The 26549-nt window shown below is 36.7% G+C and overlaps 1 protein-coding gene across 1 annotated transcript in view; it reads right to left on the minus strand.

Moving 5' to 3' along the window:
• LOC105043153 (protein CHROMATIN REMODELING 20) overlaps positions 1-26062 on the minus strand; it is a 46850-nt gene extending 20788 nt beyond the window's left edge. Inside the window, exons 1-13 of the mRNA XM_010920586.4 lie at positions 25876-26062; positions 21356-21792; positions 17591-17653; positions 17398-17493; positions 17196-17288; positions 14049-14239; positions 13419-13662; positions 10030-10143; positions 6133-6210; positions 5364-5897; positions 4084-4370; positions 3820-3910; positions 3537-3740 (exon numbers count right to left, since the gene is read on the minus strand). Coding sequence (XP_010918888.2) covers positions 3537-3740; positions 3820-3910; positions 4084-4370; positions 5364-5897; positions 6133-6210; positions 10030-10143; positions 13419-13662; positions 14049-14239; positions 17196-17288; positions 17398-17493; positions 17591-17653; positions 21356-21694 — 2334 coding nt within the window. The 5' untranslated portion in view covers positions 21695-21792; positions 25876-26062. The remainder of the gene's footprint in view (positions 1-3536; positions 3741-3819; positions 3911-4083; positions 4371-5363; positions 5898-6132; positions 6211-10029; positions 10144-13418; positions 13663-14048; positions 14240-17195; positions 17289-17397; positions 17494-17590; positions 17654-21355; positions 21793-25875) is intronic.
• Positions 26063-26549: the final 487 nt, after the last annotated feature.

Genomic DNA, 26549 nt, shown 5'->3' on the forward strand with positions numbered 1-26549 from the left:
TTTGTAACAATTTCACCACATTAAGCATACACAAAAAAAAACATTTTGTTGGTATTTGAGCTGGTTCCTGTTGATCTTTATACTCCTTGAGCTAATACAATTCTTATTTTAATTCACATCTAACTGTTATGGAAGTCCAGTTTTTTTTCACAATTACAACTGTGGGAGTGTTGGACATAGTCGAAAGGTACAAATTTGAATGAAGAAACAATTCACAACCCTAAAACATCTACCAAACTTATGCTAGTAAAACATACTAAAGATTTGCAGTACACATTGTAATGGGATGAAAGCTGTTTATGAACAGATAAAAATTAGTACTAATCTTACTATCGATAATTGATGAGGGACATGTCTCTACATAGAATCAGTGGGTTCTTGTGTACTTTTTTCCAAAAATGCACTACCATTCATTGCCAAGCTAACAATAATCACTTGATTCATTTCATTATGGAATTCCACTACCATTAATTGGACAAACACTTATGACCATCGATGTATTACAAGAATTATATTTTCTATACCTTAACCTCATGGACCTTTGATCTGAATTATCCCCTTATTTCCCTCCTATAATAGAAATTGTCTGACGAGCTAAATTCAAAGTTCACATTTTTGTCATGACGGTCATAATAATCACCTCCATATGATTAATTCATTGCATACATAAATTTTTGCATGTATTGACGAGCTTTAATCTTTCTGGTTGCAAGAGCAAGATTTAAACTGATAAGTTAGTTTAATCTCACTACAAGGGAACCTAGATTGTTCTAATACCTGGTCTGATGGCTGTGCTGCACACCTGAGTAACCACAACAAAGTTTTGGTTTGTTCTTTTTTAAATAATGACAAATATATTAACAAAAGAATTACCATAGGTTCAGAGAATCTAAAACAGATAATATTTAAAGACTTTAAAATGCTTAATTGCAAGGTTAAATCCGAAATAATGGAATTACCAATAATTCAAAGATTTGGCAATCTAGTGAAGCAATCATTAGTCATTAATTTTTAACTCATTCATCATGTCAGTGTTCAGAGGTAGCTTTTACTTGTACAAGGCCGTGCGACTTGGACTTTCATTTGTCAAGATGAAATTTTCATGCTCCTTCACTTTTCTGGTGGGCAGCACCAATTAATATTTGTGTACTCATCAGCTGCAAGTTTATGATTGCCAAAATGCAATCACTAAGTTTCACATGTTTCCTTACGTTTGTTCTTTCCAAGAGCCACCCTTACCATACTCAAAATTATTGATCTGTTACAATAAATTTAGTTGCATATGATGTGTGAAACATCAAGAAATCCGGTGCTTATCACTTTATTGCTATGTTTGGTTGGGGTCATGAGAGGATGGATAGATGGGATTAGAACGATTGATAGCCGCCATCTACCGTTTGGTTCAAAAGTTACAGGAAGGATAGATGAAAAAAGTGAATTGTCCATCCATCCTGGCCCACCATTTTGCATCCTCCCAAATTGGAAGGATGAACGAAGGATGGATGGAGCATTGAAGGATGGATTTTAACATTGACAAAATTAAACCTCATTAATTTTTTTAATAAAAATATCATACTTTTTTACTTTTTCATTAATATTATTTATATATATTTTTATATATACTATTAATTATATTATTAAATTTTATTAGTTATTGTTTTAATTTTAATATATAATTTTCATAATTATAATTAAATAATTAAATTATCATCTATTTTTCTATTTATATTTACTATTTTTAATTAACTATTTGTATAATATTAATTAACTATTTAAATTAAATTATAAATTAGTTAGTTATTTATATAATTAATTTATTAATAATTAATTTATGACATCATGTATTAAATTAAATATTTATATAATTTTCAATATAATTATAGATTATAAAGATTATAAGTTTATAAATTGTTTACTTCTTTAGTATAAATAAATATTGTAAATTGATAATAATAATATTTTTATCAAAGGATAGTTTAGTAAAATGATATAAAAATATCATCTATCTTTCTCTTCGTTCCTCCTATATCAAACAGAGGAGGGAATCATTTCCATCCATCCTTCCATGTTCACCAAACATATGAGAGGATGGATTTTCATCCATCCATACTTTCTTTCATCCATCCTTCCTTCTTCCTTCATTCATCCTTCCTTCAATCCATCCTTCATATCAAATAGAAGATATATGTACTATATTGAGGCTTCCTTGATGATACAGAAGCTCAATTAAAATCAAAACCCCTCCTAAACTGAGAGACATGTCCAAGTATCGCTCCTGAAGTGTGTTAAAGGATGATTCTCCAGTGCTTTCAACCATTTGAACATGGAAATGAGAGGATAGAAAAGGTATAGTTGCTACAAGGGTTTACATAAGATATCAGCCAATCGATAACCAATTTTTGCACTAGAAATTCATTCTACCTAGGTAATAATTGCCAGCCTAAACTTCTTTAATCAGTAACCAAACAACTAATTCCCCGATAGAATAAATCTTAACTAATCTTGCACTAATGCACTAATTAACAAATTAACATGAAACCAACACCAAAATTAACAAATTTCAGGGTTTTGAGTCGATCTCCTTAGCCATAATCCAACTATGAATAAATTCGAAAAAAAATTAGTGCTTGCCCAGGATAATTCATTTACATTGTCAAAAAGGGGCATGTACGATATACCACCAAAATAACTTTATTGAGACTATCAACTTGCACAAAAAATAAATTTTCTTGAAAGTTAATTTTAAAGATAAAATATTAATTTCTATAAAAAGGGTGGCATGTTTGACCAGTGATATGTCATGCTACAAAACTTTGCTTCAACATCAGTCTGACTCAGGCATGCACAGATTCCAACCAAGTGCATGAACAGAAATTTCAAATCAACCTAAAGAAACACCCCCTTCATGATGATTTTATGTTATATGTTCTATACATGGGGCCAACATATAAAACTCACAATTCAAAATAACTTCAAAAATTATCTTAATTTTGAAACTCGTTTTTTGATTAATTATTTCGAAAATAACTAAAAATTTAACGTGCTAAAAAGCATAGGAATAGTCTTAAATAATATGTCTCAAATCCTGTCACCCTCAACTTTGGCCCCCACCAAACTTGCAACTTTTCACCCTCAGTTTCTCACAAAATATCTAAAACCATTGTCCTTCCTATAACATATCTCATCCAAGTTCCGACATCTTCACCCTTTTGCTAGGCCCACTAAGCCACATCAACCTCAAGAAAAGAATGGGCATGGGACTTAGACCAAGATCAAGCCTAGAATTATATCAACTTTTCAAGCGTTTGGGCTAAATGACAGGCCTGTTAGGGAGATTCCTACCAAATTGAGCAGAATTAGCTAGAGAGAGTGCATTTTTTCTTTGTTTTTTTGGTTTTGTTTGTCTGCAGTGGGAGAAATCCTCCACAGGATTAGGAGAGCAGCCCATGCAATGTCTTATCAATACCTTTATATACACATGCCATAGAGTAAAGATTAAATGACCATCACAGAAACAAGGAGAGTGGAGTGGTCACCTGGTGGGGTTTCAACTTTGCAGAAATACTCCTTGGAATCCTCACTGGTTCCTCATCTTCCTCCCTGGCTACATTCACTATATAGCCATCATCTGCAACACCCATGGCAACTTCTGTTGCATCTCCATTAACATATGCTGGACTCTTATGACATAATTTGCCAGCTGATTGAGCTTGCATTGATTTCAGATGTTCTTGCCTAGCCTACGACAAATAAATTGCACATTGAAAGAAATTTGCCAGCACCATTTTTACTGAAGCCATTTGTAAAAGCAAAAGATACCTTCTCCATTGCAATTTTTTGCTTGGTTTCTTCTCCAAGTTCCGCATCATCTAGGATTCTCCGAATCTTCCTTTTTTGTCTCTTCCTATTGCTAAGACAACGAAGAACAAAAGCTTGACCAACAAAGCTACTCAATATTCAAATAAGATAATGCTTTGATAGTTGTCAAAATTTTCATGCTGAGGTGATAAAAGATACAGATGATCAAGCAGTTAAAACCCTCTTGATGCATCAGCATGTCGGGCAATCCAGAGGATTCCATACCTGATTGTAACGTCCATTTGACCACCGGATAACTCTGAATCACTATCACTATCAGAGCTAAAAACCACAAGACCTCCAATGGCTTTTTCACAATCTAAAATAAATCCATGCAACAGAGTTGGTGAGCAGCAACAGCACTGCCAACCAGAGGTTTTAGCTTCTGATAAGCGCTCTTCACCAAAATTCCTGGCTATACATGCAGCACAGAATAGAATCTTACATGAGTTGCAATTTATAACATCATCACCTTTTCCACACCATCTGCAGTAACCACCTAACACAGGATCCTGAAGCCAAAAGAAGCATAGTTAAGACCAATACCATCGAGACAGATATTCTGTTCCGACAGAGAAGAGTTTGCATCAAATTAAATGCTTTGGTGCAATAAAGGAAGAATTTGGACGAACATGATATTCCTTTAGAACTAAATATCATTACAATAAAGGTCCGCGGTACCGAAACCGGCACCCATCCTGGTAGGCCAGCGGTATGGAATGGTATGCACCAATACCATGCCATTCCAACATGACCCGACAAAGAGTGAGATAGCAAGGGAGGAAGTGAGAGCGGGAGAGGGTGGCAGAGAGAGAAAGAGAGAGAGGAACGAACACAGGGGGAAAGAGAAAATGAAAGACAAAAAGAAAGAGGGAAGGACAGGGTGGCAGTGAGCGAGGACTGCCAGAACAGGGCCAAAGAAGGGGTCCATGCATCAGAACAAGGCTGGAGCCCCCATTTCGAAAGGAAACCAGGGCTTCGGCCACTATTTTTTAAGCAAAGTCGGCACACGCTATTAACTTCACTTAAAAAATTTCAAAAAAAAAAAAAAAAAGAAAATAATAAGGAAGTCAATAGTGGCTGCCAACTTCATTTCAAAAAATACATACATACATATGTGTGTGTGTGTGTGTGTGTGTGTGTGTGAGAAAATCGAAGGCCCCGTTTCCTTTGGAAACAGGAGCTTCACCCCTTTACCGATGCATAGAAAAGAGAAGGCTTAAAAAGCCCCTCCCCCTTACCTCAGATGTGTTCCATAGTCCTTGCTCACCACCTCTCTCTCTCTCTCTCTCTCACACACACACACACTCCTTTGCAAGTTTCTCGATTTAAGGGGCAGAACTATACCGGTGCACCACCGGTACAACACGGTACACCCCGAACCAGGTGGTTTAAGATGGTTCCGCCATCCTTGATTACAATATAATCAAATTGAAAGATTGGAAAATGGCCTCATATAATTATTTATTAGTTGTCAATAAATCAAAAATGTAAAATGCCTTTACCTCAAGTCGCCTTTTCTCCACCACCAGAAATTTGCAGTTACCACAGATTATGACATCCAAGAGTGGATGCCTGTGCACTTCAGAAGCTTTCAATACATCAGAACATGCAGTACAGCGAAAATTTCTGGAAATGTCTTTTGGACAGGGAGAAGGTAGGACATCAACATCTATAATGTCAACCTCTTTCCTAACATGCGAAGGTGAATCTTGCTCCCTACTTGGTGCATGAGAAACAGATTTGCTGTCCAACTCCTGCACTTCATCATCACTGTCTATTATAACAGTTCGACTCCTTTTATTGTCAATGGCAGCATCTTCATTTTCATGTGAACGCTTCCAAGTGCCATTAAACATCAACTTTTCATTTTTACTTCCATTAGAAATAACAGCTTGAGATTCCAAATTTTGAATAAAAATATCGGTACCATCAACATTGGCAACACTATTTTCGGATAAGCTTGGCTTCTCAGAAACTGGCTGAGGACACTCGTTTGACAAGGAAGAACCATCTGGGACATCTTTCTCAATAGATTCCTGCGATATAACAACAGTCAGGTTTAAAACTTGCATAACATAACTTCAAACAAATAATGCATAATTCATATTTCCCAACTGCATAGCAAGCATAAATACTCCATGTAGATCAAACAGATATAATATTAATATAATGGTGGAGCTCTGAAACAGGTCCAATTTTTATCAAGTCAATGTTGCCCACTCAAATACTTATAGGAAAGCAATATATAATGATCACAAGAAAGACATCTACCTGAATATTCTTGTTTCTCCTTCTCTTCAAATGACGTTGCAGTTTCATCGTTATTTGTACATCATCTTCTTCTCTTACCTGTTGATAGCAACATAGATTAAATATCTCAGCAGTCATATCAGAGCATGCACCATGGACAATTAATATATTTGGATAACTAGCAAGCATGAAGCGGGGCACCTACTTCCAATGCCAAGTAATAATAGAAAAGCCAGCTATTGCAAAATTATGAAGAAAAAAGAATATAGAATCTATGATATCTCATGGGGCAGCCTGAAGCTGAAGTTGCACAGCACCAGAAGGTAATTCAAACAAAATGGCAATTAAAATGCACTCTGGCCAACTTAATCTTCAGGTCCATCTTTTTCACCACATATATGCTAACCTAAAAACTCAAAAGCTTCATCCAATAAGTATTCCAAGTTCCAACGTAGAACAACATCAGATGACCTTAATCAGAAAGCTTTATCCAATCCACACTAGGTTCGGTTTATAGATCAAAGTACATTACTGCTGAAGCCTATGAACATTCTATGACCACCCTTCTGACCAGCCCAAAGCCTCATAAGCACACTCCTGAAAAGGGTAGCAGATTTCCGGCTACAGAACTGTAGGCAAGAGAAGTTTGCCATGAAACAGAAACAGCTAGTAAGCTGGACAACAAGCAAAATTGAACGGGCAGTTTGGCGCTAAGACATCCCAAGATACTAGTGCCAATTTGGAAGCCTAAGCATTACTTCATAACTTACAATCATGTCTTCCTATTACTCCATTACTCAGTGGAGCAACCATATAATTTCCAATTGTCCTAACAGCTTTCCAAGCTTTGCCTTAAGAACATGAATACCCTCTAGAACTAATGATAATATTATGGACAAGCAATAACATTGTTTCTTGCTATGATCAATGACATAAAGAATAGCATAATCTCCACGCCACTTTTTCCCTACAACCATTCCTACCAAATTTTCACATCCCATGGCTGAATTATCTGCCAGACTCCACTTAAACGATATTGCAAGACAAGAGGGTTAAGGAAAAAAGATAATTATGTGACTCACAACCTTAAGGACAAAAAATTCCATCACAAACTAAAAGATGCACAACTTAAGAAACATGAGAAATTAAATCTCTTGGAAATTGGCCTCCTAAAGAATACATGTTATGAGAACAAAGAATAGAGTTCTTTTTTTCCACTAAAGAACGATGAATAATAATGCATTCCCTGGCGTGGCAACTAAAATAAGGAAACAACACAATTTGCAAACTGTCCCTCTTCAACAGTTGAGCTCAGCTAAAATGATATAGCATATAGGACCGTTGTCTAGAACAATGTTTGCCGAACCAGCCCGAACAAGACGGATTAGGACGTTCTGAACCGTACCAGTGACTAACCCGCGATTCACAACACGGGCAAAAACGAAGCTGGGGGAAGGAAATAGAGGAAGAGAGAAAGAGAAGAGAGGAGAGGGGAGGAAAGAAGAAAAGAAGGCCGGTAGTGGCCTGCGGTGGCCCGCCAAGGCCGCCCAAGGGCCGTTGAGACTCTAGGTCTCCACGATCCTCCGCGAGAGACTAAGAAGAGAGAGAGAGAGAGGAAAAGGGAGGGAGAGTAGGGAGGGGAAGGTGGTAGGGAAACCGCTGAAGGGCCGCCGTAAGTTCGAAATAGGAGCTTCGTTTCTGTTTCGTCAGATCTTTTTTAAAAAAAATCCGACACAGTGCCGCCTTCACTTAAATGAAGCCAGCAAACCCATTGCGGACTTCACTGTTTCGTCAAATTTTTTAAGTAAAGCTGGCAAACACATTGCCTGCTTCACTGTGTACCAGGTTAAAAAAAAAAAAAAAAAACTACGAAATAGAGACGAAGACCATATTTCGAACCCATTGTGGCCGCAGGTTGGTTTGCCCACCTGACAGCCATGGCAGCCACCTAGCGACCCTCCAACGACCTCCACACCACCTTCCCCTCCCCCTCATTCTCTATCTCTCTCTCTTCTCAATTTCTCTCACAAAAAACCGTGAAGCACGAGAGGCCTCGGCGGCCCTCTAGCCACCTCCACAACCCTTCGATGGCCATCACAGGCATCTCCATCAACCATCCATTCCTTCACTCCCTCTCCCTCCCTACCCCATCTCTCTTTCTCGCTCTTTTCCTCTCGGGTTCATCCCCCATTTTTGTGTCAATTCGGGCCCAATATGATCCAATACGGAGACATACCGACTCATTCCGCCAGCCGGCTGGCCGGAATGGGATCCAGCTCTGAGTCGGCGATCTTGGTTTTGATGCTCAAGATGACAATACGAGATCCAATCCTTAACATTCTCCTCACTATTAAAATAATTCATAATTAAGCAAAGAAGTCACTTGACTCCCCCCCCCACCCCCCAAAAAAAAAAGTTAGGCAAAAAGGATAAGACATTGCTAAATGGGCACAGTTTTTCTATTTAAGGGACCATGGTTCTAAAATTTTAATATAACCTTCCTAGTTATCACTCCCTTAGCATACAAAAAAAATATTTTGAAGCACTTTTATAATAATATTTTATTTGATTTCTAAAACATGATAGAAAATAATGACAAAAAATATGGCATATTCTTACCTAGTTCCTTAATTGAGGAGAGACAAATGCACACAGCCTTTCAACAATATACAGAGAGGCTTTTACCATGTTTCATACCCATGACACAAAGGTCATAATAGAGCAACCTTGCCGTTCCTTAACCAATGTACTCAAAAGAATTGATACATAAAACAAACAAACACCTAAAAGGACCAGCAGGTGGGTATGGGGACAGGTTTAGGGTGTGTTTGGTGTTCCTCAAAAAGAAAGTGTCAAAAAGCGCTTCCTGGGAAAAAAAAATTATGAATGTTCAGAAATCAGAATTATTTAAAAAAGTGCTCTTTTAAGAAGAAAAGGTCAAAAAAGAGTCTCAGAAGAGGCTAGAAAACCTAACTTTTTCTCCTTTTGTAAGAAGAACTTCTTAAAAGGTAGATCCAAAACCAAACATGCCCTAAGCAGACCTCACATAAGCCCTTTTCTTTTCCCACTTATAGCCTCATCCATTGTATGGTACTGAAAGATGAACAAATATACACCCATTATTGTAAATGCACTTAAAATGCTTCTTGCTTTCATTAAAACAGCTAGAAAAGTGCCAGCGTGTAGAATGAATCACTATCAGTGTGTGTAACAGTAGCCATTTACACATCAAGTCCGGAAGTATGAGCTGTGTGGATATCAAAGTCTCTTCCTGACTGTATCCTTCTTGGTTCTCTCTCTCTCTAGCTGATTTTGAGAGAGAAGCAAGTACAGTGTTTACAGGAACAGACTTAAGAGAGGAACAAAAAATCATATGGTGAAAACATTTCACAGGTTAACAGGATCAAAACCGTTAAACAAAAGCTCTGCCTCTTAAAAAACTCATGCATTGCACATGTGAATAACTAGTGTCATATTCCTATATAACCTGCATTACCCAAATCCTTCAGTTTATACCCATGCCCAAAACAAAAATGCAGACACTGGTATGTCACTCGACACAACTCCTCAAGAAGAAACTCCAGGACATTGTAAGGATCTGATGCTTGGACATGGACCCTCACCAGGTACAAGAAACCAAGTCTATATAAAATAAGCCTAAGACTACTATGAGTACTTGTAAAGCATCTCAACATATTCTCTGAAAATCAGTCACAATAAGGGACAAAATGAACACATACACTAAAAGAAAAAACTCATTCACTCCTTTTCAATAAACTGCAAAAAGAAAAACTTCTATCTTTAGCCATGAAAAAAAGGCGTATACAGACCAACAAAACTTTGAACCATTTAGATAATCAAGCTCAGAACAATATCAACATGCATATTCAAATAACACGAAGACTACAGCCCGCCAACCTTTCTATACTTTCTCCTTTGTTCTTCAGAGAGCTCAATTTCCTTTTCATTCGCAATCGCAGCAGCATAGAGAGGATCATTAATATTGCCCTCAATTTCGCCAATCTCCTCTACCTGGGAATATCACAACAAAAATATTTCCATATTTACAAACCAGTGCTGTAAGCACAATAGAACAAGATTTAATTAACCAACTCTAATATAGTTCAGAAGCACAGAATAGGGAAAACCAGAAAGATAAAGTAATTGATATCAAAAGCATTAATGACATGGAGTTTAGTCAGAATAAAATCAGAAGAAAAAATATAGGATAAGCTTTTGTATTAAAATCACTCAAAAGATGAGGCTACTCAAAAAGCACAAATTAACTCAAAGCAAAACCAAACTTATTAAGGTTCCAAATATACCATAATCAATGAAGGATGTTAATTGCATTGCATATTGTTTGTTTTGTATTCTTGTAATTTTAATAAAAAACAGTGATAATTCATTAAATTGAACATCAGATGATCAGCAGATAAGGTTCAACTACTGTGAAACCAAATATAGCCTTCCAAAAGACAAATCTTGTCCGCTAATATGATACGATAAAAGTACACACAATATCCGAAATCTAATTAAGAATCTTGAATACAGGTAGGCACAGGGAACCATGGAAAAAGATAAACAACTAATAAATTGAAGAATTACTTATCCCAACATAATTTATCACCTTCTTTCCTATGAAAATCTAACTTCATAAGGCACAATGCAAATTTCTTCTTCATCGTTAGTTGAAGCTTACATGTATGCCTAATAATAAATTCAAGCAGAAACAAAATAAAGCCTACAGTAGATTGTGCATTACAATCCAATAAACATTACTCAAACAAACAAATTCAATTTAAATATGAGGAGAAACTTACAGGGGGAAAAAGAAAAAAAAGTAAACGTTTGGAGTAAAATGCTAGGAGATGTGAAATTCTCTCTGCATTTTAGTCTAAAACCCGATGCTTCTTTTATTTCTCTTAGAAATTCAAAGCTCAATTAATAAGTCATTTTACAAGACAAAAAAGCCCATGCAATTTAAAAAATGGAGTTCCCCCATATTTTTGTATATGCAAATATATGACCATATGAAACCTATGATCCAACAGAAACCACAATTAGGATATTCCAATCCTGAACTGTGTAAAGCTCAAAACCAGATTCAGTCAGCAGAGCTCGATCAAATTTTAGAGATACGTTGGTCCACACTATGCATCATGGATTACATCAACACCAGAAGCATGCATGATTGCAAGAACCCAAACTAGAGCCTTTCAACTTTCACTATATTCAAATAACACAACAGGGATTACATTCAGCTATGACTGTCATTGAAGGACCAAATACATTCACTTGACAAATCAAACATTAACATAACCATAACCATCCAAATTTGTCCCAACTATCTGGATTTACTTTATACGATCTCTGAGTAACAACTATACATATTCTTGAAAAGACTTCATCATGCATAAGATGCCTGAAAAAAATATCTATCACTCATGTACAAGCAACTTCAAAAAGAACTTAAGCATATTTTATCTTAATAAAAATATATGCAAACATTATTAATAACCATAAATTGTTTCCACTATGTACAGATAACAGTCTTGGTCCTACTGCAGGATCAAGTGCCAACTAGTTTCGCAATGAAGAGTGCAAAGATCAACATCCCAGATAAAGTTTTTCTTTTAATGTTTTCAAGATGATAGTTTTGTAATCAGGATCTAGAATACTTGGCTGTGTATAATTGCAGTTGTAGAAATTACAATTATTGGTTTGGATGCCTGCAGTTGCAGTTGCAGAATTTCCAGCCCATAAGACCAATCACGGCATATCAGTGAGATACAAGTCGAGATTGCAGGAATGACCAGGTTCAACAATTCAGAAGAATTATCCAGGGCGGACGGTGGGCCTGTAACAAGTTTCTCATCCACCTGTTAACTACCTGCATTTTGACTCGAAGACATGTTAGCTATGAGCCATTTTCTGCAAAACTACCATGACCGACTCCACCTGCTATAAGTCAAGCGCTTCCAAGCAACCAAATGATACAAAAGGCATGCCTGAAAGCCTGCCTGCGTCATTTCAACTGGCAGGGAAGTCTTTTCAAGGGAACCAAACAGCTCCTTATTCAAATTATGACTTCATCAATGTCCCTTAGATTGTCATCATTTAAGCAAGTAGTTGGTAGATGGTACTTTCTAAGTTTACATTCAACAGAAGATTTACCATCTCGGTACTGGCCCCGTACGGATGCCAACCTGTTACTATGTTGGTACGTGGCCAATTTGGTGTATCAAGCGTCAATACACCCCCTGTACTGCATGCCAGTACCAAACCGATACAATACGGTATGCCATCTACTGCCTGGTTTGTTATGGTATGGCAAACCTGGTTCAAAACTTTTCCACTCCTTAGAAATAGAAGCCATCCGTCCTTACCACAAACTGGGATTAATGCATACCTTCAGTAGAAGCTATAAATGCATCACATGATTCATTAAGATGCAATTTAAGGTTATTCTCAAACAACGCATGCTCATATAGTATAACTGGGCAACCAATTTCTGTTGTACTGCCCTATACCAACCCGTATGGCCATATCATATTATACCAGTAAAGTACGTACAATACCAAGGTTCAGTTCGATATATGAGTCTACCCAGTCCTACTAGTGCGAACCAAGCAGAATCGCCTGATACCCGTTCAAAACCTGGGGGTATCATATTGTACCGACCTGTATCGACTGGTTTCAGCTCATGTCATTATAAACAGTGACAGTCCCTAAAACTGAGATTGCAGATCTTTGATGAAACTAATTTACTTTCACATGCATGCTTGTGCAATGTCAATTTTACAGAAACCTAGATAGGCAAGGATTCAAGCTTGGTTTCTGTATCTATAAAACAATTAGCATGCTCTACACATACATGCTCTAAGATATAAATAATCTGATTGCAAAGTTCGGATTAAATGGGCCAATGCAGGAAAAATAGCATAGTTTTGGTCCAACTCATATGCACAGAAGCAATTCCAAAGATCAAAATCCAAAAAAACACCCTACTGATAGCAGATATGGTGCGAGAAATGAGGATACGGATGACTGAACTTTCATCACAAGAATGCTACCTAATAAATGAAGAAAAAATCGTGCTTGCAAATAGGTCAGAACATTCATAATAAAAATCGTAAATGCAAAGCGAAGGTAGAATATATGCAACAAATAAACAACAAATGCGAGTTGGTTACAAAGCATCACATCGGTCAGTGAGTTCGACGCTAATGAAACAGTCAATGAATTGCAACAAGCAAGAGTAAAAAAAAAAATTAAGAATGAAATTTTTGAAAAAGGAATGCTACCTCATCAACTCCAGGCAACTTGAGGCCCAATTCTGCAGCTTGCTGGGGAGTACTGGCAAGGTAAACAGATGCCCAATTCTTGCTACCAAACGAAGTACTTCCCGAGCAGCCATGAGATTGAATAAGCTCATCAAACTTACTCCAATCTTTCTCAGAATTTACTGCAAGATTGTCCTTATCTTTGATGGATAGTGTTCTTTCTAGAAAGCCACTAGCACCTTCTTCCAACAGCCGACCATGTCGTCTAGTAAAATAACAGAAACATTTGGCCAATGAATATCAAACAATCCAAAATAACAACAGAAACAACAACAACAATAATAAAAGTACAAAAAAGTAGTTAAAAACTAAGTTGTGTTTGGTATTCTTGTTTTAGTGTTTTCTCTCGACAGATTACTGGAATACCTTATGGAGATTGATGTTGAAGATAGCCGTGGAGCAAACTTTAAATATTTCTTGGTTTTACTTTCACTCTTTCTAAAAACACAACTAAAAGCTCTAAAGATTTTACAAACAATTTGCAAACCAAAAGTGTTTCAACGTACATGTTTTTCAGTCTAGTTCATTCTCTTGTTGAATTTCTGAAAACAGGAAAAAAAAAAGCGATACCAAACAGGCCCTGTATCATACCTCCTTACAGGTCGACAGGATTGAAGGTATTCTTCAGCTTCTCTAATTGATTGGTTAACTTCATTTGTGACCTGAGAGCCTACCCAGTGAGCCCTTTTCTTCCAAGCTTCTGTACAACACCCATTAGGAACTTGACTTTCAATATATTTGTAAAGACTGGAAAGCTCAATGCCTGCCCCATCAAGTTGTTCCTGTCACAAAGGCATATCATACAAAAAAGTTATAATTTACAATTTTTTTCTACATTCTGATACATAACAACACAAAGTATTGTAAGAACATAAGCATTTTGGGGTCAACTTAACAAACTCATCTAAGAGAGATAACAACAGCAAATATGGCTCGTAGTTTGCCAATAGAATTCAATATGCCACATTTAAAATGCATCTCAGTGTGATCTAATCATCAAGTACAATGTTCTTACAACACCAAAAAAGAAGATATCAGGGCCATTACCCCAAATCTAATATATGATTTTTATTGTGAGTTTTCTCATGCAATTAATTTTCCTTGGATGCTTTACATTCGAACACAGTAAGGCTTTTTCCAATCAAAATGATCATGGTTAAGGTGATTCACTGGGAAAGAACTCTAGATTAAAAAGTAATATAACATTTTTAAAATAGCAACAGTTGAGAAGAAAACCAAGGATTCACTTTTAAAAAAAAAAAAATCTCTATGAATAATGTCTAGCTCCTCTAATTTGATGAAATAGAAGCATAAGCATGAGCCCAAAAAAAAAAAAGAAAAAAAATGACAATCCGCATTTTTCAGCTATGATTACATCAGACAAACATGATAACCAATGTTTGCAGACTTTCTTCCAAAGACCACCACATTCCTAATGATAGAATATAAAAGAGACACCTTAAGATCTAATTCCAGTACACCATAAGAACAGAAGAACAGATTAGGCCAAAAAAGCTTCCATGAAGATTACAAGTATCAATAGAATGATTGACCAAAAAAAAGAATGCATTTCCAGATTCTTCAACCTTTGTCAAAGGCTCCTGTTGAATGATGACCACCAAAACATAGCCCACCATCCTCAGTAACAATATGAAATTAAAGTAGTCCTACTACCACATTGGCAGCCATTGAAGCATTTTAACATGCCAAAAAACTTTGACACTGAGCAGAAATGATAATTTGTGATGTTATCAATGAGGTTCAAGCCAACCAAACAAATAGCAGCCCAATGAACAAGGCTCCTACCATTGCAGAATCTGGGAGGGTTCAGATGGACACATCCTTATCCTCGTATGCAGGGAGAAAGTTTCCATGTTTCAAGCCCATGACAGCTAGGTGATAATGGAGCAATCTTACCACACCACACCAAGGCTCACCCTCATGTTCAAGCCAACCAAGAACCTACAAATACCTTTTGTTGCCACAAGTTCTCGAGTTCCATGTGCATTATAACAAGTTATTGATATAAGAAGTTTTGACTAATTTTGGCATAGCCCGCTGTGGAGGATTGCTCATTGAGCTAGATTCCGATGAGGGAAGCATCACCAAATTTGAGAAATAGGATACATGCGACAAGGCAGCTGATAACTTATGTCATTTTCACTCCCAATTCCTTTAAAATAAGTTCATTTTAGTCACAAGAGTAAGCATAGTATAAAGCAAGGAAGCAGAAAATGATACTAAGAGCCACATATTCTTTATGAACTAAAACCTAGGTGGCCACTTCATAGACTATCTGGAATATCTAAGCACCTAGTGCCAATATATACAAGAATATGGGGATCAATTTATAAATAAATCTATTATTTACTAACATTTGATGACACGTATGACTAACTAGCATGCCTAGTCCCAACTTGTACGAATTAAAATCAGATTCGCATACAGGATGTATGAGAGTATGTGATCACTTAATAATTAAATCTATTATTTACGGACATTTGATGACATAGATGACTAATTGGCACAGCTAATCCTAACATTTATGAATTAATATCAGATTCATAGACAAAATAACTTCAACCAAAAGGGGGTAAGTCCCACTTCCACATTATCGGTTACTAGGTTTAAGTTCATAAGTGGAAGAAGAACCATTGAAGGATCCTTGGGACTTGGAAAGAGAATAGATAAAGAGGAAAGAAGGAATGATTTGGTATACAGAACTACATCCATATGTAAGACAGAAATTATATAGCCAGAGGACTGATTTCAAGCACAATCCAAATAATGATTCAAATCCTATTTCAAGCACAATCCAAATAATGATTCAAATCCTATAGGACGTGGCTGTCTCAGTTTTCCATGGAACAGGTCATGCCACAGTCCCACCCAATCTTGACACATGCCACAGTTTCCAAAGATGTCCCAGGACATGCCGATCAGGGTGCTTGCATGATGGTTGGCAGTCTCATCCTAACATTTGAGATGTAGCTCCATCCCGACATCCCGCAAGACATCCCACTAGGACTCAAATCCTTGATCCAAAATATGTGAGATAAGACAAACTAAACATTGGTCATTTAAAAATTAACAAGATTAATTACTAATGTTCATGATAATCATGAATTCTCGGTGGTCCATAAAATAAGTTGAAAACTCCAAAAATTTTACATCATTAACCTAACAATAAATGAATTATGTAGTCTCAAACTGGGATGGGGGGTTGTGGGCACTAGATCTATAGTATTAGTGCCATAGATAGCTGATGATAGGAATTTCATTGAGTTTACGAGTGTCACAGGGTCCCCCCTCCCAGAATCCATCTGCAGCCCGCTAGAAGATGACAGATGAGTGGGAGCTTGAGGGGCGCAACTAGAGATGCTAAATTACTTGAGAATCAAGAAATCTTTCAAACACCCAACCTCACTACTAGTTCAAGTTTGGTAGTCTTATTACCAAAATAAACAAAATTCTACATGCATGCACACAAGCATCCATACATAGACACATGAATCCATACAAATATGCATGCATCCATCCATTCACACGTATATGCATGGATGCCTGCATGCATATATAAACAAAGGCAGGTCCATATGTTACATGATCCAACAACCCTAAATACATACCCATAAAAACACAGTCACATGAACTCATATGCACATATATAATGTAATAATGGCATGTCCATATGTTATGATCCTACAAAATCTTAAAGCGTTAGGCAAGAAAATTTACCGACAAGAGAGCACTTCGAGTCTCTAAATCATCAAGAACAGCCTCCCATTCTTCTCTGAATGTTTTCATTTCAGTTGAAATAGCCATTTCCAGCTATGAATAGGGAAACAGGAAAGCAAGAAAATATTAGAATTTATATGAGGCAATAGAATGTTTAACAAGAAGACAGGAACCAAAAAACAAAAAAACAAAAAGCCCTAACTGCATCCCCATGAAGATTCTCAGCTAGCTCCGCTCTTACTTCACTTTCCACTCGGGCAAGTGACTCTTTCTCAAGTGACTCTTGTGCCTCTGCTGCCTAAAGATTAGAACAGAAGTAGAAATAGGAAAAAGTGACTTTTACTGAACAGAAGACTAAAGGGCAAATCAAAGGACCAAGAGCAGAAGAAAGATACCTTACTCTCAACTTCAAGAAACTCCGCGATAAGTTCTTCAACTTCTGCATCAGTTAAAGGCACCTGCACAAACAGTTTCGCCACCTTATAACTCATACAAGAAAACTATACCAGTGCTTGAAATTGATGGATGCTGTCTGGAACTTAAAGGTTGAAATTCAAAAACCCTGCACGTAGCCAGAGAATTTGAAGAGGCAAAAGAACCCATGATAGAATCATCGCCACAATAACTCTCTTGAAGGGAGCAATAAGTTACTATTTCACAAACATCAAAAATTTTATATACAAAATTTTAACAAATGGAAATAAGATGGAAGCTCAAAAATGGTCGAAGTTTCAACATACCATCAAATCCTTCGTGTCAAAAAAAAAAAAAATGTCGCAAAGCATGTCATCTAGTTCACTTTACAAAATCCAGAGCCATTATTACATGCCAAGGAACAAAATGTGGTGCTCATGGAATCCTGTTCAATGAGATACAATGCAAGAGTAGGCCAAAAAAAGGGGTAAATAGAATTTGACCCATCAAAATTTTGCCTCATGAATGGATTTCCATCACAGCATTTTCGATTAACCTCATTTTACCAGTGATGTATGCATATATATACATCCTAAAAATGCTTGAAGATGACAATGTTCAAAACAGGAATTTGGGATGCAGGTCAAGAGTGGAAGAGACTTGGTATATCCTGATGGGCTGAGAACATTCAAAGGAAATTGGCACCTTTTAAACTCAGTGGCTGTTCGAGGTTCCAAGAACCATGTTTTGGAACTTGCTCCTACATCTTACGCATAATTTGAGCACACTTATCTACCATAGTCAACCGCGGTCTTGGAACTTGCCTCATGAGGGGCACCCCTGTTTCAAGTGGCCACTACCTGTAGAAAAGATGGGGGCTCGAAAACCTTCTCTCTCTTGGCCTCTCGCCCCCCCCCCCACCCCCCCGCGCCCTTTCTCCCTCTCCCCCTCCCTCGCCAGCTCTGCCTTTGTTGGTACAGCCTGGAACAGCATGAAACCATACCATACCGCACAACTAGGTAACCGATATTAGTTCCAGTGCCGGCACAACATATGCTGATCTTCATAGAGGCATTTTGCAAATTCCTATTCTAATAATACCGTCACTAAATAAACATATAGCATAACAGGTCACGTTCTAAATGACAGTATATGCATGGCTTCCAAATATCAAGATATGTCTGATGGGAGTTTACTATTTCACAAAATACCAAGACCTAGTCATACGCAAGGTGGAAGGAAAGCAAAGGACAGATGCTTCAAACCCGAAATGGAGTGAACATGAATATCCTTCAAAGTAAGAGCTCCCTCTTTGGAGATGAAGAAGATATGTGTAGAAGACTCCATCAAGAAATATAATTACTAAAAAGAACCAATGCCTGTGACAACAGCGATGGGTGATCAAAATAGCATTGTGGATATTAAGTATTTAACTGCCTTCTAGAAAGTTTTCACAAAAAGAAAGACTCTCTTCTCAACCTTCCTCTCCATTCCACTCCAATGGTACATGGGACAAGCTGTGTACAATCACATGGGACTGTTTGGGAAATCCCAATTTTGCTTAAGTATTCATCCACAAGCTTAGATGAAGACATCGCAAGGACTGACGTAGGTAATCTTGAAACATGATTTTACAGCATATTTTAAAATGAGAGAAGAAGTATGCAGAAAAGATTCTATCAATCAAAGTTCATTTCCATGCTGCCCTTATCTTTTAACAAAAGCTATACTCCATTACTGTATCGTTACAGAATAATCATGCAAATATAACCGAAGTCTTGATCAAAAGAATTCTTCTCTTTTCTCCTCTCTAGCACCAACATCGTAATCCCAGATTCCCTCTCCCATTCAATCTTCTCTCCTTAAAGAAGATAATTCATCCAATAATGGTTTGCAGAACGAGACTGTACGGGTCCATTCCAGGCATTCTGTCTCATACCAGTAGCAAACTGATATTTGATGGACCCCATGTACCAAGTGCCAGTACCAACAACCGAGCTGTACTAACACTACAAGACAGGTACCAGCAGAAATACTGAAACTAGTATAACTGTGGACCTTGCATCCAATTCCAGTGTCTCTCTTTGTCCTCTAATTAAATAGGTTTCTTTTTTCAAAATTCCCCTCCTCCCTCATGCCTCTCCACATCTCCTCACATCACCCCTCTCTCCCTTTTTTCTCTCTCATGTCTCCAATGTCTCCCCACCTAAACCCCATCTGATGTCCCCCTTTCCCTCTATATCTCTCTATCTCAACCACAACCCCCACCCCAACTGTGTATTTTGGTAATATGTTTTTGCATCTTTGTCTACTTTTCTTTGAATTCATTATTCTATTTGTTATTTTCACTTTATTATTTAAGCTTCCATTTTGTTATTTAACATCTATTTTTTGGAATAATTTCCTATATTTTTTTCATTTTATCAATTTTTAATATATTTTCTTTTCTATTTTCTATTGCTATGTTATTTTAAGAACTTCTCTATCTATTCAAATTTACTTCCAGATCTGACTTTATATTCAATTTATCTTCTTCTCCTCATAGTCAGATTATCTACCTCAATTGAAACATAAAAGTTAAAGATAATTAGTGAGTTATTTTCTTATTTCATTTCTTTTCCAAATGTGTCACATGTGGCTTGTGCAGAAACAGATTCTGGGATCTTGACCATATGATACAAGGTGAGGACATAAATGTCCTAAAGGTACTTCCTCAACATCATGATAACAACTAAATATCGAACCAGTGGTACACAAATATAGGCAGCACTTTTCCCCTTGTCAAAGGTTGTCGTGAGTCTTAAGCAAGTTGACATGAGAGAAAACACAAGAAAGGTTTCAAAATTAGAAATATAAGGAAAAAGAGAGAGTAATGGAACTCTCAAGACTCTTAACATAAGGCTGCCAGGCAAGATACTTATGTATTGGTCCATTGTTTTATAGGCCAATAAAGCACTTGTTCTTCCTGATCCTTAATTTTAAATCTTTAAAGTTTAAACTGCTTTCTATTTACTTCTTTTTCTATGCCTTCAATATGCTATTAAATATTTCTTCAGCTAGGTATCTTAAACATAAGAAAAACTAGGTTCAAACAACATATTAAGGCTTGGGTTCTTATCCTAGCTTACAAACTCATGTTTATACATTCTTCAAGATTGGTATAAACACCTCTAGAATCATGCAAAATGATCAATCCCATCATGTCTCGATGCTGACCTTACGATATTTCAACCATTGACATTCTAATATCTCCTTACACTTGTCCTGCATAAAAACAAGGAGAGACTTCTAGGCTGATTCAACAATTGCATCTCTGATATATTGGGATTTTAGAGCGTCTTTCACAGAACCATCAACTGAGATGAATAGTACAATACCTTCACTTCTCTAAAATATATTGCCTCATAAAATTGAAAATTAGCTCATCGACTTATCCTCCTAGTCACATTCTTGATTAATTATAGTTTCATGCGATAGGTAGAACAGGGTTTTTCTAATGATATACAAGTCAGAAAAGGAGTGTCAAGTTCTTGTCTTCCGACCTCAATGGAGTTACTTATAAATATGAATACTTGGATAAACGTAGTAAAGCAATCATATTAATGCATACTGAAGAAATTGATTGAGAGGTCATAAAAAGAGTCTTTGGAGCAGGACAAATAATGAGTTCGAATATTTGAGCTACAAAGAGTAAATATAAAGCTGTTGCATTCAAAATTTGGAACTGATTGCAAAAAATGACTAACCTCGGAATTTGATTCATCATCATTGTCAGATGTTGATGCCTGCTCACTATCCAAATCATCAACAAACATCTCATAAGAGTCGCTTCGTACATCTTCATCACTGTTCCATGGTTTTTCCATTTCTATATCCTTCTTTTTTTCTTCATGCTCCTTTATACACTCATCGTTCTTTTTTTCTTCATGCTTCTTGATATGAACGTCTCTTCCCCTTTTATGGCCCTCCTCAAAAAGTTCCTCCTCTTTACATTCCTTGGCCATACCCTCCTGCTCTTGTTGTTCTTCTAATATTATAACTTCCATTTTCTTCAGCTGCAGTTGTTCTGTTTCAGGACCCTCCATCTTTATATTTTTCCTTTGTTAAACTACTCCTTTATGAGAACAGACACCATTCCATTCAATCTCTCGTCATCCTATATAACCTCCCACCATTAAGCTTCCTACAAATCCAACATTTATTCTTCACTAATGACCAATAAAAGAAAAAATAAGAAAAAGACTGTGCATAGAACATAAATAAGGAATGCATATCTAAATATTAGAACTTCCCAAGGTAAACTATCTAAGTTAAAACAATATGTTACTCCACCTTTGTGTTCATCACCCTTGGGCATGAAATGCACAATAAAAGCCCACATACTTCCAAAAGCCTTGACTTTTGCAATAAGTCATGTAATTGAAATAACTAGCGGAAAATCCAAAAGGTACACCTCTCACAACAACAGCAAAACCAACAATAGAAACATTGCATAGAGCACTCTCTTTCCAACTTAGGCAAGTAAGAAATATTTAAAATTCATTAAGGCATTGATCTAGTTACTTATTAAAAGCAATACAACACTAAGAAGCTATCATATAAATTAGATGGCAGAAAGTACCATGAGTAATTTCAATGCATAACTCTTTTTTTTAAGGAATACCATTGCATAACTCAATACAGCATGGTAGTTAACCAATCATCAGCTGAAGCATGAAAGCAACTAATGGAAGTAAGAGTTGAGCATTACAAAGAGCAGCCTAATGACAAATATTGTATAAAAAATAATTTGTCAGAGTCAGGAGCGGGTGCATGTGCGGGAAAGAGGAAATTTTAAAAACATTTTTATTAAGCAAGTGCTTAGAAAGCAGGTAAAGTTCAAGATTCCAGAAAGGTTCTAAAGTGAAGCGTTACCCTAGGTAGAAAATTCGAGCTACTGAGAGTAAAAAACATTACCTTGCTAGGGGACATGTAACTATTTAAAAACAAAGAGAGAAAAGCGAGAGGCAAAACCCATCTAACAAACACTGGATACAAATTAGTGTTTTGGCACTTAAATGACATGCAAACAATGTGATCGTACTTAGGAAGGAAGTTGCTTAGGTGACTGCTTCGGTCAACCTAAATAATTAAGAAACCTCGTATCTAACTTTATAATGAACATTTTTAGGGCCTCAATTTTACATCTTTTGGGAAAGAAATAATGGTTGGGACATGAGAAGATTAATTTGAAGATACTGCTTGATAAGAATTTACCATTTCCTAGTTTTGGAGTGTCAAAAAGCACATTCATGATGGACATATAAAGCCCAAGCTTGATCTTTCAACATCCATCTAAAATTATAACCAACAAATCTGCAGGGCATCGTTGGTTCCGAGAACTTTCTAGAACACCCACTAGCTTTAAAATTTATAAAAAAAAAAAGGAAAAAAAAAAACATTTACCTGAGTACAACCATTATAGCACATTTAAACCCACAAAAGGCTAAAGCATTAGAAGATCAGTAAACTATTTCAAAATGCAAGGCAAAATTAGTGGAACACTAAAATTCCTTTTTAGTAGAAAATCCAAAGGCAATTCGTTGAAATAATAACCATAAGAAAAATTTTAGGCAAGGTTATCAATGCACTCAAACAGGTCGATAATGGGACATGATCAACCATGCAAAAGACACAAAACAAAATTAAGCAAATAATAACTCAAAGATTAGGTCAAGAGGAAAAAAATTAATGTACAAGCCCCTCAAAAGTCATTATCTTTCAAAAGAACATGGATGCATACATTATCCAAAAACAATGACTAAACTTGTGAATCAGGCTGACAGGGTTACAGCAGATCCAGCCTATCATACGATTACAAAAAGTATCAGACGAATCATGAAATTATTGATCTAATGGGTTGGCCATAGAGCAGGGTATCAAGTTTCAGGCAAGCCAATCCAAAACTATCTGAAATTTACAGTTTCCATGAATCTCAGCTAATTTCAGTCAAATTAAACCACAAATTTATTAAGGTTATTCAATCACACAATCATCTAAAGTCTTTGTGATATGTGAAGAATAAATACATAAGCCTGAAATTTTACTTGAGATGACCATAATTTTTGTACAAAATATTTTTTAAAACAGTGGCTGAGCAGCAACTTGGACCATCAATGCACTTATGTGATGCTCTTTAATAATTTCATCATGGACATCCATGCCTCGAAAACTTCAGTATTAAAATTTAAAAAAAAAAAAGCTACAGATCTCATCATGATATCTAAAAATGCATGAGCATGTCTGGTTTAAAAGCAGGCTACTTTGCTAAATGGCTGGACTGTAAAACAACAGAAACTCCAGATTTGATTTTTCTTTTGATTTAATCAGCCCTTTATTATTTCTTAGCTCAATGTATAATTTAAGCTGATGTACTCTTTCTAAGCAAATGGATTTGCAATGTATGTCCATCTAGGTGCATCCTTGATAATTGTAATTGATGTTGCTCGATAGATCTCTTTTTGACTGGAGAGTTTTCTTATGATTGGTTCCTGGTCAAAGTAATTGATATTGCCCTTAAACTATTCATCTAAGCAGCATACTTTAATGCATAGGTTTTGGTTTTCTTAGTTTGATTATGTACATTGACTCCATGGGCAGATGTTTGAAGTTTAATGGCATGTTTGGCAACATCTCACCAGATCCAGCAAAATGGGGGGGAAGGAAGAGTGGCAAGGAGGAGAAAGTGAGGGAGCAGGCAAATGTTGAGGAAGATTGCAGGTTCTGGCTCGCTCCCTCTCTGCCCTCCCATGCTCTCTTTTCTCTAATCCTCCTGGATCAAACAGCATTTTGTCAGATGCACCCTGAATCTTTTATCTAAATTACCCTATTTTTGCCATGCAGATCTTTTCATTTTAGATTTGATCATCCTTTGTCATAGCACAATTGGCATAAAAAGTTTTGAAAATAATGATACTAGCCTTTATACATTTAATGCATTTAACTTCAATAATCAATGCACTTAGTTCCAACTTACGATTATCAAATTACACTAATTACAATCCTCGATAACTTAAAGTACATGAAAATATCATGAAATAACTTGTCCTGATTTAATCTTCATTTTTCAATTTTTGGATTTCAATTTAGGTTCTTTGATCGTAACTCCGGTCCTCAATATGGCACCACCAAAACTGTCAAAACTACCAAAAGCATACCCTACCTAAGAGACAAGAACTGAAACAAAATTGAGTTCCAAACCTTTAGTCAAAATACTAGGAATGGAACCACTCAACCAACAGAATGCACCAAAGAGAAGACATTATTTCATTCATGGTTTCATTGAAAAAGCTTCTATTGTGTTTCTGTGAGTACAGCAACGCAATTTTTGAAGGCAATGAATTTCCAGATATGGTGTGCAACTAAGTATGGCAGGACTTACAAGTTATGCAAGAAGACCAAGCATAGGGATTATTAAATTTAGTGTTTAATTGCCAAATTTGAAATTGTCTATGGTTCCCCCACATGTAAGTTGATCGTGACAATAACTGGGATACTTTGCACGGACATATTATCTAAGCCTAGTTGTAAATAATTGGTGCACATTTAAATAACAAATGAAAAATACTGATTGCAAGAATACAAATATTTAGCAAGTACATTTTATTTAAATTTAATTTGTGAATATTAGTTAAAACTGAAACAGCAGTGCAAATATAATTTGTAGGAACCTCAACTTCTGTCAGTTTCAATTAATGATTCACCAACAAATCGACATTTTTCATGGCATCAAGACAGCAGCCGAACGTGGCTCTTCTTCTTGCAAAGTCCCGATCTTTCCTTCGTTGATCGCTACTGTTTTTTTCTTCTTTTTTTTTTTCTAAAGCTTTACATGTACTTTGTAACCACCAAGAACACATTAAAAACAAGAAGAAAGAGTCACAAGTATAAGCCAACCCCGTCTCTCAAAAGAGAGGGCAAAAAAGAAAGGGAAAAGCAAAATGCCGCTTGATCAAGAAACAAGACGCCTACAATCCAACCCCATCACAACACAAAGCAACCCAACAACCACATTAGATCCACAAACCATGTCCAAAACTCCAAGAAAAGGGTAAGAAACAAACCCTAATCATTTCGAAACCATCCAGACAACAAGAGATCATACGACACCTCGTCGCCCTGACCATTACGCTATAAATTCACCAGAAAGAAGAGAGAAAGAGAGAGAAGAAATAGAGGGCGATGGAGGGAAGAAATTCCCTCTCGAGTTAGGGCGCCGGGGGCTTACCTCGAAGAGCTAGGGTTTTGAAAGCAAGCGGCGTAGCGAATCGGAGAAGACGCCCCTTTCGTGCCGGGGGAGGCGACGATTTCCTCTCCGCTTCCCAACAATGTACAGCGACCGAGAATTGGGATGGAGGGTAAAATGGGGGTGGCGGGGTTTTTATGGCGCCGGTCTCGGGAAGGATAATTCTTAAAAAGTTTCTTTTCCGGCTGGGTGAAACGGGGTGTATTTCGGGAAGAGCGAGCGTCACAGGGGCATTTTGGGCCATAGAAAGTTACTCCATTGGCTTTAAATGACCGTTCGTTAACCTAACCTTCAGCACGGTCTGCCTGTTGAGTAGGCCACAAGTTTTGGGACTCCTCGCCGGTGGGCCGGGCATGGTATGCTGGTCTGACTTAGAATTTCATTGCATATTTGTATCGGCCTTGGTGCCTCTCTCTCTCTCTCACGTAATTATACGGAAATTCTCAGTTAAAAAATTTATCTGCCAATATGATATTAATATATTGACCAATATTTACTATTTTATTGTTTCTTTTAAGTGCATGGTTAAGTAATCTAATACTGTATAATATATTCAAAAAGAAGTTTCAGAATTAAATAATACTCTCTTTTGACTCTTTAGATTTCATCTATCATTTTTTAAATCTAAATCACCTATCTATTTTTCTTATAATTTA

This window comes from Elaeis guineensis, chromosome 4 (assembly GCF_000442705.2).
Source record: "Elaeis guineensis isolate ETL-2024a chromosome 4, EG11, whole genome shotgun sequence".
NCBI classification, from domain to species: domain Eukaryota; kingdom Viridiplantae; phylum Streptophyta; class Magnoliopsida; order Arecales; family Arecaceae; genus Elaeis; species Elaeis guineensis.